General features: G+C 36.1%; 1 protein-coding gene across 3 annotated transcripts in view; it reads left to right on the plus strand.

Annotated features, from left to right (window-relative positions):
- The window catches only part of PIAS1 (protein inhibitor of activated STAT 1), a 127970-nt gene extending 117436 nt beyond the window's left edge, over nucleotides 1-10534 (plus strand). For 2 of the 3 annotated variants that reach the window (XM_005211290.3, XM_059890308.1), the window contains 3 exons: nucleotides 3752-3894; nucleotides 5874-5911; nucleotides 6527-10534. In XM_005211290.3, coding sequence (XP_005211347.1) covers nucleotides 3752-3894; nucleotides 5874-5911; nucleotides 6527-6820 — 475 coding nt within the window. In that variant the 3' untranslated portion in view covers nucleotides 6821-10534. The remainder of the gene's footprint in view (nucleotides 1-3751; nucleotides 3895-5873; nucleotides 5912-6526) is intronic. The other variant, NM_001075396.2, reaches the window with a different exon arrangement.
- Nucleotides 10535-10944: the final 410 nt, after the last annotated feature.

The following is a 10944-nucleotide window of genomic DNA, read 5'->3' on the forward strand; positions in this document are numbered from 1 at the left end:
AACTTGAGTATGCATCAGAATCACCTGAAGGGCTTATTAAAACACATTGTTCTCCTGTCCCCCCATGTCTGATTCAGGAATAGGAACAGAAAGTGTTTGGGATTGAGCTTGGGTCTCCTGCATTGCAGGCAGATTTTTTTTTACCGTCTGAGCCTTAATGAGTTCTCAGGTGATCCTAATGCTGGTCATAGGATTTTAAATATTTACTCAAACTACAAAGTGTATGCTGTGAAATTAACCCTAAGCAGAAAGCAGAGAAGTGAAAGTGAAGTCGCTCAGTCATGTCCGACTTTTTGCGACCCCAGAGAAGTATCAGGTAAATGCTTTAAACCTGCCTCAGAATGTGCAAGACTGGCAACAAAAGTTGTCCAAGACTTACGCTGCAGTACACAGAGCTTTCTGTTTTGCAGGCTCATTTCCCATACTTCCATTAGTCTCACGTCAATAATAATGTACCTTGGTTATGCCTCAGTTCACTTCATGAAACGTTACTATCTGCGTTATGTAAAACACCCTGTGCTAAACGTAAGTGGTAATACAGTGAATTAGTACAGGCCCAACCTTAAAGAGTTTAACATTTTGAAGAGGATGGTAAAATAAGTAGTGGACTATGTAGCCATACTCTTAAAAGACTGTTAGTCTCTTGAGACACTTCGGAGATTCTCAGCAAAGGGCGTCTTGTGTTGCTGAGGCACAGTTGTAGCACACAAGAGGTAAATCTAGAATAGATGTGAGCCCTTTTAGGTATATATCAGGAGAGTTATGTGGCCTGATGTAATTGAATAGGAGCTATTTAGAAAATATTCCAACAAACTAGTGCCTGAAGGAAGAATTTAAGTGAGAGGAGGAAAGTCTGCAGAAAGCATTGATACAGATTTCAAGGTTTAAGAAGGAAAGTTAACACCAGACCAAGAACAGGTACTTTGATGCTTGCAGTCAGATTATTTTCAGGCTTGATACTGTTTGATGAAATAAAAAGATCTTCTATTTGAGTATATTTGTAGTTACATGAAAGTTGAAGTTTCAACATTAAAAGAGTACAATCGTGATAAATGTAGCTCCTCTCTTGTTAGAGGACTTTGGCTATTTCAGGAATCTTTATAATACAACCAAACATGTTACACAGGTTGATGTTTCTCTAGAGTAGTTTATCTCATCATACAGATGGGAATAAAGATATTAAAAGCAGTATCATTATTTTAAATGAAATGGGTATTTAAACACTAATTCTACTTTATATTCTACTTTATAAACATTCACCTCTGCTGCAGCCTACCTTGACAGCTGTTATCCAACAAGCCTGACCTTGTTATTACACCAGCTTCTTTTTAAAATCTGGGGGCGTTGTGGGGAGTCAGATTACCAAAAGCAGCATAGTTAGAACAAATACCTGTTGAATTTTGATTCTAAGATTTTATTTTAGATTTTATATTTAATATATATACTTATGGGGCTTCCCTGGTGGCTAAGATGCCTACAATGCTGGAGACCAGGGTTCAATCCCTTGGTCGGGAAGATCCCCTGGAGAAGGGAATGGCAGCCTACTCCAGGAGTCTTGCCTGGAGAATTCCATGGACAGAGGAGCCTGGTGGGCTAATTTATACTTAAATACATATTTTTAAATGGTGTGACTATACTATATTTAACATGTGCTTAGTTGCTCAGTCATATCCGACTCTTTGTGACTGCATGGACTGTGGCCCTCCAGTATGACCAAAAACACATTATTATTTTATTACTTTAAATGCCATTATAGCACTATTAAAATTTATTTCATAAATCTGGACGTATAAATATTTCGTGGATTAAGTACATCATTTTATATATATATATATATATATATATATAAGTTCTACTCTTTAGGATATTGATAGTAGTCATATATATGTAAACATTTTTCCTTAAAGGAAATATTTTGAGTGTTTAGAAATCTAATATTTCTTCTTAGAACTTTTGCTGTGCTGTTTCTCCAAAAATAGCTTGTTTATTATGTCTGGGAAATTACATTAGATGCATTAACTACTTGTTGAGCTTCCCAGTGACTAATTGAACCCAGATAGAGTATTTGCAAATGCCAAACCTTTCTCTATTTTCAGATTTAAAAACAAGCAACCTGAAAACTTATGATTTTTTTTTAGAAGGATAACACCATATTCAATACCAGTGACCATTTTTCAGCAATGACTAGCCTATAAATAGAAACCTAAACCCAACATATTGGATTTGTTATTGTGCAGTGTGAAGGTGGAAATCATTTTAGAATATTATCACAAAATTGGAAGATAAAGAGCCAGCCAGAAAATAGAAAGACGCAAACATTAGTAAATGTAAAATATTTTGCTGTCTTCAGCCACTGAGTGTTTAGTTTTCCTCCAGAAATTTCCTTTGCTCTTTGGTATACCAAGATGTTTTTCAAAGACTAGCGTTTCAACTGCTTTTGTCTCTCTTGTAATCCTTTATAATCCCTTGAGTATTGTCAGAGGAAATAGCTAATGGAAAATGGTACTTTCTGTAGAGGTAAGAAGTTTAATTAAGTTTCCATTAGACAAAACAATGTTATGAGGTGGATGAGAGTATATTTTATACTTCATATCCCATTCATAAAGACAAGGTAGCGCATCACAACTAGAGCACTGTTCCTGGAGACCCAGCCTTGCTTGGCACCTTTAGAGGTATTCTCTACCACTGAAATTGCATCTCCATACCCCCAGCACTTTACATGAACTTTTCAATGCAAAAGACAGCCTCTGTCTGTCTCTCTGTTTTCTATAACATATCTGTTGGCCTCTTATATGCTTGGGATAGCAGTATGGCCCTTATGATTTCACACAGGACTATGAGAATCCTTTTTCTTTTCAAAATCATTTTAATTCTGCCTTTTCTTTTTCCTTTATTACTTCCTCCTTTTTGCTTTTCATTAATTTTTGGTAAAGAAAAAAAGTATTTAACTACTTAGCTACTTAAACATGTCCCTCTATTCTCCCAGAATCCCTCTCTTTGTTCTTTTTTCTTTTTCCGTTTATACTGTCCTCCCTTTAAATACGCTCCATCACCTGTTCATTTTGGAGGATCTCTACTCCTTGTCTTGCAGCCTTCGTTCATTCAGCAGACCTTTTATGCAAACAGCGTTCCTCGTGACTGTGCTGGGCATTAGGTATTCCAAGATAAACAGTACCTAGTTTTTATTCTCATAAATCTTACAAGTCTGAGGGCCAGCTGTTAACTCTTCACTGCTCAGATTGCTTCTTCATTCCCCTAGTCTTGTTAGATGTGTTTTCTTTGCAAGGATTTACCTATTCTTTTTACTTGCCAACACCTTAGTTTAAAGGTTTTAGTTTTAAACCTTAGTTTAGTTTTAAAGTTTAGTTTTAAAACTAAAAAGGTTTAGTTTTAAACCTTAGTTTAAAGGTTTTAGAATTTTGTCTGCTGTACTTTTCACTTACATTTCATTGAAGTGGCTCAACTATGCCTTTGGCCTGCATTCTAAAAGTGTAGATGATGTTCCAAAGACAGTATGTGATTTATGAATGTTGGATACCATTGCATCCATTTCTTTTTCTTATAGCCTCGGAAAGCTGCTAATAAGTATACAAATTATTTCCTAATAATCATGGTAATCTAAATTATATATTGCTTTGCTTTTGTTTTTATTTTCAGCACAAAAACTGGGACTCATTGTGAGATTCTGCCCTTTTATTAAACTTAAGTTCAACTGACTCATGAAAATTTTGCAAACCGTTTTTTCTTCTAGCATACTGAGTCTTCCACATCAAGCATCTCCAGTGTCCCGCACCCCAAGCCTCCCTGCTGTAGACACAAGCTATATTAACACATCCCTCATCCAAGACTACAGACATCCTTTCCACATGACACCCATGCCTTATGACTTACAAGGTGAGTTACCCATTCTTCTGTGTTGTCATATAGCATTATAAATGCCTTTGATCTATATAGTCTTCTTCTGGGCAAGTTTAAGAAAGATTGAAAGATCAGGGATAGAGGAGGTTGGAATCTAGGAAGGTGGAGGAATATATACTCCGGTCATAAATAAATACAGACTCCGTTTCCTGGTAGTGCCTTCGTCAGTAGCCAGTGTTTCACTACCAGTGGTAAAAATAAAGGAATGATCTTTAGGTTTTTGTACTTCAGAGTAGTCTACAAGTGGCTTTTGAATGATTTCCAGTATGTTGCTTATGTTGCTTTGAATTTTTATATTTATGAAAATTATTTTTTGCTCCCTGAATCTGGTTATAATGCAGCATACATTGTGGGTAGCTATGTTGTATTATCTTTTAGACAATGCAGAATTGAAACATTGGAAAATTTTAATTTTTGTTCTGGTGAACCCGGTGTCTTCTTTTAAAGTAATTTGAAATGTCATTATAATCATTTCTACAGTGTATTTTGAGTTCATAATAGTCATTTATATTATCAAAAAGAATTATTGTTGTCATGTATCTTTATAATTTAATAATCTGTATATTAGCCATATAATCTAAGAACATTTTTTAAATTACAGAAAGCCATATTTTCTCATTGTATAAAATATAATACAAAAGCACAAAGTAGAAGTTTCTGTCCATCCCTTCTGTACAGTAAAATTCAGGGTCACTGGCAAGGATTTTTGGGAGCTAAGATAGTTGAGTGAATTCTTAGTGAATGTTGTAAAAACCCTGTTTCAGCTCTGTCCAATAGAACTTTCTGCAACTAGGGAGATGTAATCTGGCCAGTACAGTAGCTACTAAGCTACATGTGGTTACTGAGCATTTAAATGTGGCTAGTGTGAGTAAAGAACTGAGTTTTTATTTTCTTTCATCTTAGTAAATTTAAATAGCCACAGTAGGTGGTTAGTAGCTACTTTGTTAGTCAGTGTAACCCTGTTTCTCACTGCCCGTTGCCAAACTCACTGTCAAGAACCGAAGTTCTATACATTTTCAGATCCTTAAGGTGTAATCTGTTCTACTGTAGATAGTGGTAGTGGTGGTGGTTTAGTCACTGAGTCGGGTCCAACTCTTGGAACCCATGGACTATAGCCTGCCAAGCTCCTCTGTCCATGGGAGTTTCCAGGCAAGAATAATGGAGTGGGATACCTGCCATACTTTGGAGGTATCCCCAAAGTGTTTGTGTTGTCATATTTTTATCTGCATCTGTGTGTTGTACTGTTCTTCAAGTTTAGATATCATCATGAGGGATTTTATTCATGTTGGTTTACTTCCTCTTCATCACATTACACACTGGGCAGTGTGGACAAGAATGTGAATTGGAAGGGGCCAGCTTACAGTGCCTGCCCTGCAGCCAGGGATGAGAGCTGGTCCTCCACGCCAGCAGAGACACTCCCTCGGATCTCTTCCCCTCTCGTGTCACTCTAGTCTCTGAGTTAGAATCCAGTACAGACAGTGGGAAGTGAAGGAATTTGAGGAAGAAAATCTGTCTTACAACTTGCTTAACATCTTTTAACTTCAAACTTTCTCATCCGCAAAATGAAACCAAATATAATTGCATACCTCATGAGGTGCTTGTGTGGAATAGGTTAGATTGAAAAGTAACTTCATGGGAGTCGGTGAGAGCGTTTGGTGAAAAGTGCTGAGTCAGTTTAAGGGGTTGGTGTTTGGATTTGAATGGGGCAGCAGTGGCCCAAGTCCTATAGATGGCGTCACCAGGAGTGCACACCATTGCTGAAACTTGGACTCCAGGCTTTGTAATCTAGAGATGGGAGGCATCTAAAATATGCAGCTCAACTCTTCATGTTTAAATAAAATGCTAAATGAATTTAGAATTAGCTTTTAAGATATTGTCTTTATTTTTGTAGTGTTGGGGCATTTGGGAGGCTCCTTTTTTTTCCCCCCCAACTAAAATAATTTTTTCTTTTGCAGGGTTAGATTTCTTTCCTTTCTTATCAGGAGACAATCAGGTATGTTATATGAAAAAAATATTGTTCTTTTAATTCTACATTAAAATACTTAAAAGTATAATATGTAGCCAAGAGAAAGAATATAAATTCCCTTAGAAAATTCAGAGTTGTTATACTCGTTATTCTTAAGGTTTTAAAATTTTAAATAAACGTCCCTTTGTTTCAACTGTGCCTGAATATATTAAGTAGAGTGTCTGGTTCCCAGTACTGTTTTATAAAGAAACAGGGCAGTGGGTCATATTGACTGACAAATTTCTTGGCCAGATACCTCCAGAAGGGGAAGTAGCCTGTCCTCTTTCCTGCATATGCCTCTTCAGGAATAGCATTATGAGAATTGCTTGCAGTACAGATTAAAACAAAAAACAATATTTTGATCCCTGTCCCCAGTTTCAGATACAAAAATGTCTCAGTGATGTGCTAATAAAAATTAAAATAAAAAAGGTCAATGATGTGATCATTACATAACACAATTTAATTTTGCAAAATGTTTTACTGAATATTTCAGAAACACCAGGTACTTAGAATATGTTAAATTTAGGACTTTCTTCTGCTGAGAGAAGAGAGTGTATTAATTTATGACTACAATTAACTTTATTTTCTTTTTTTTCTCCTCAGCACTATAACACCTCCCTCCTTGCTGCAGCAGCAGCAGCAGTTTCAGATGATCAAGACCTCTTACACTCGTCTCGGTTTTTTCCATATACCTCCTCACAGATGTTTCTCGATCAGTTAAGTGCAGGAGGCAGTACTTCTCTGCCAACCACCAATGGAAGCAGTAGTGGCAGTAACAGCAGCCTTGTATCCTCCAACAGCCTAAGGGAGAGCCATGGCCACACCGTCGCGAACAGGAGCAGCTCGGACACGGCAGCCATCTTTGGCATCATACCAGACATTATTTCATTGGACTGATCCCCATGCCCCTGCTGCTCCCATCCCCACCCCAGATTAAAGGAACTTGGCAGAAAGAAGAGAACTTTGTGCTATGTTTTACCTTATTCTGTTTAGAAAAGTACACAAGCGTGTTTTTTTCCTTTTTTTAGGGAAAAAATTAAAAGAAATGTACAGAGAACAAAACTATATTTTCAGTTTTACTTTTGTATATAAATCTAAGACTGCCTGTCTGAAAAAAAACCCTTGTAAAAAAACAAAAAAAAAAAAGAAAAAAGAAAGAAAAAGAAAAAAAAAGTACCCACAAACCACCTTCGGTTCATTTTTTCTGGATTCTGAAGATTTTTTTTTCATCGTTTGTCCTATGGTTTTGGTTTTATTTTACTTCAATGGCATTATTTTATTTGCAATAACAGAAAAGGAACTGCATGTATGAAGTTTTAAATTGTGGGCTTTTCTTTGTTGTGGGGAGGGGGCCGGGGGGGATAGTTTTAATTTCCATTTTCTAAAAATGACAGACTTGGATTCTCTGTGTGTGCATACTTTATTCAGCCTTAAGTTATAAGTCTCATCTGTCGCTCTGCATTCCCTGTGTATTTTCAGGACATAGCTTGTAGGCGTGTGTGTTCAGTGTGTGTGTCTGTGTGTATTTTTCTGTCATTGCTGTTCCTTCTCCCGAGTTTGCATTCAGTTGATAAACCAGTTGCCTGCTTCTTTCAAAGTGCTTTGAAGGTCTTGAATTCACATATGAGCATCTTTATCAACTGTCCCAATTGCATGTTCTCCATCACATATTCTCTCTTAATTGCTAGATGCCCCCTGAGAATATGTTTCAGAGATTGGAGTAAAGCTGTCTGGGTAAGGAGTAGGCTTAGTCTAGTTCTTTATTCTAAATTTGGATTGCCAGTATTATGTATTTAAACCAAGTCTGTGAACACCTGCTATTTTGGCCACAGGGTAACAAATTTTCCTGTAAGATCGTCATACCAAAGTAGGAAGTAAAAATAGCATAGAAAGCCCTGTTGGGTGTCATGTGCAGCTGACAGAGGTAAGGCTACATCACCTCAAAAAAGAAAGACAGACAGTCAATTATCCTTAAAAGTAAATTCTCTTCAGAAAATAGAGTGCACCATACATGTCCGTCTGTAGAAATCTATCATCTGATAAATAATTGAAATTCAAAATGGGCTTAATCCTTATTCATTTTCATTCTCTGGTTCTGACTGTACTTATTTTTAGCCTAGTAATCTTGTTTATTTTTTTCTTCACTTTTTAAATACAAGCATGACATAGGAAAGTCAGATTTTTTTAAGAATTCATGGATCAGTCTGATCTATCCTTACTAATAATGGAACATGTAAATATATTGAAAACTGTTTTTCAGGAAATGAGTGAGGGTTGGAGGGAAGGAAAAAGTGATTCTACTTGTGTTCCAAAATCCTCGTCAGAGAAGGTATTAATGTTCTTCAGGTAATATCTGAAAGTGTCGAAAATATTTTTTATCTGATTGAAAGGTTTAGCAGATTTAACAGAAAAGCTAAAGAAGGGGCATAATGATTACCAGTTTTCCAAACTGGATTTTTATATCACAACTGTTAATATTCTCAGAGTTGTTCTCAGAGTTGATCAAGGACCACCTTTGTGTATAAAATTGTCATATTTTAAACCTTGCAGTGGTAACAAATTGACCTACTTTAATCCAGTTAGAATTCAAGATGGCTATGTCTTCAATTGTATGATAAAATTAATGGCTCACATGACTGTGTGGCATCTAAAAATACCCGTTTTTACAGCATCTCTCTGCCACCAAATTGTTGACTTGAATTTTGAAAAACAAGTTGGTATTGATATGTATATGTGTGTGTGTATATATGTATTTATAGACAAGTGTGTGTGAGTAACAAGTGAGTTATATAGTCTTCCCTACGCATGTGTATTCCACACATACATGGCTGAGTTATAGTCACTAAACAACTTGCAATAAAAAAAAAATTCATTGTCAGTTAAAACAGGAAATAGTTAAGTTTTTTAATGAATCTGGTGTTATGGTGAGTAAACACTTTAGAACTCTCATTGCCATGTTAACTTAGGCTAATATCTAATAGTATTATAATTTGTGTCTAATTCAGATTGGGATAGAAATTACTTCAATTGTAGGGAGTTGCTTCTTATTTCACATTGTAATAGGAAATGTTTCTATTAAGTCAGCTTCCTGAGATAAAATGAAGAGTTTTGTTTTTTTCTTTTTTGTCGTCGTTAGTGGTCTCAGCATTCTGATCAATAACTTTGTGTATGATGCTGAATTACGAACTCTTTGAATGATCCAGTTGAAAACCCGTCCCTCTACTTTCTTCAGCCCAGTTTTGGAGAGAGTCATTTTCCCTCAGTGTCTTGCGTTATACCAATCTAAGGGAAGAACAGGTAACAGGGAGAAATAAATGTCTGTCTAGTAGCTTTGGTCATGTCTCCACAGGAGCAACTAACCGTTCAGTTGTCTTTTTATTTTAGTTCATTCCACTCTAAGCAGCTTGTTCCCTTCAGTTATTAACTTTCTCAAATGTTGCAGTAGTAGTACCTATTACTCTGGTGGTCTCATGGCCGATGTTAATCAATCAGACTTTTATGATCCATAGTAATTATTAGTGGAGTAATGCACTGCATCTTTATCTTCTAAGTTTTTCTTTTTTAAAGCACAGTTGTTTCTTTTTTCCCTAGCCAACTATCATTACCCCCCCACCCGACCCCCTACCCCGGCACAGTGCTAACACTGACATGCTGTCTGTGGACAAATGACGATTCTCAGAATCTTTAGTCGAGTTACCACCATCCCCCTTGCCTTGGTCACTCATAATAGGTGTGCATATGTTTGTGTTTCTGTACAAAACTGTGGGGGTGTGTGTATACGCACACACACCTTTAGTATAATAGCTGTTTGACTAGCAGGGTTGAAGTGGCTTTTAATTACTTTGTGGGCATTATTAAACACGTTTTTAAAACTATCTGGACCTTAACCATGCCACGCTTGGTTGACTAATTTATTTTGAGCATTAAAATTTTTCTACTCCTGTTAATTTAGACATTATCACAATTCTCTATTACTGACTTAGAAAAGATATACTTAAGCTTCTGAGAAATGTGATTTCTTGGCAGATATTTCTTTGAGTCAAATGTCTGAAGCTGAATGGAAATATATCCCAATTTTAAATTACTAATTGTAGAAAGAACATTGTTTTTAAACAATTTTAAACACATAAAACACTTCAAGATCTTTAGGACTTTAAAGCACATTTGAAATTATTTTAGTAAAATTTTAGTAAGAATTTTGTTTTTTCAATACATGTTGGATTCTGTTTTTTTAATTAAAAGAAAACACAAAGCTTAGATTTCAGAAAGAGGGAGGGAGACTAGCTGGTGGTTCCAGAGTGTGCTGCTGTTAACTGTTTAATTAACAAAGGGGAAAAATGTATATAAACAGATATAAAAGTTACCATAAATTCCATGAACTTAAATCTGTGATTCATTGCCTTAAAACTTTCTCTCTTAGAATTTCCATACCGCATGCCAAACCAGTAAAATGGCTTTTAAAAATGTATAGTAGACCAATGTCAGTTTGTATAAAAGTACCAAGTGAAAATATTTATTACATGCATTGGAAAAAAAAAATTGTTTACCTATTGAATGTTACCTGTTTATGTAGAGCTCTTTAGATGTAATAAAAGAAAAACCTTCAGTTAATTTGTCTTCTGTAAAGTATGCTGCTGGGTATACGAGGGGACAGCCCCTAGGAGAAAAAGTGACGATGCTTTGTGCTTCCAGGGCCCCTTTGAAGCAGAGACTTCAAAGCATGACAAGTAGTTCATTCTCTTGCAGCATGCTTTGAGGTAAGTCATGAATATACAGCTGTCATTCCCCTTTCTTACTGAAATACGGCTAGCTTTGTAATGAACCACAGCATAGTTTTCAATCTGTTTAATTAATTTGCAGTTTGACTGTTAAGAGCACTGTGACCTTTTTTGCACACCATACTAGGCACTAGGTAAACCAGTTTCAGGAATGAGCATGAAACCCAGGCATGGGATCCTTGTCAGAGCCTTATCTGGGGTATATTTTTAAATTAGAACACATCCCAGGATCTTGGAATCCTA

This window comes from Bos taurus, chromosome 10 (assembly GCF_002263795.3).
Source record: "Bos taurus isolate L1 Dominette 01449 registration number 42190680 breed Hereford chromosome 10, ARS-UCD2.0, whole genome shotgun sequence".
NCBI lineage: Eukaryota > Metazoa > Chordata > Mammalia > Artiodactyla > Bovidae > Bos > Bos taurus.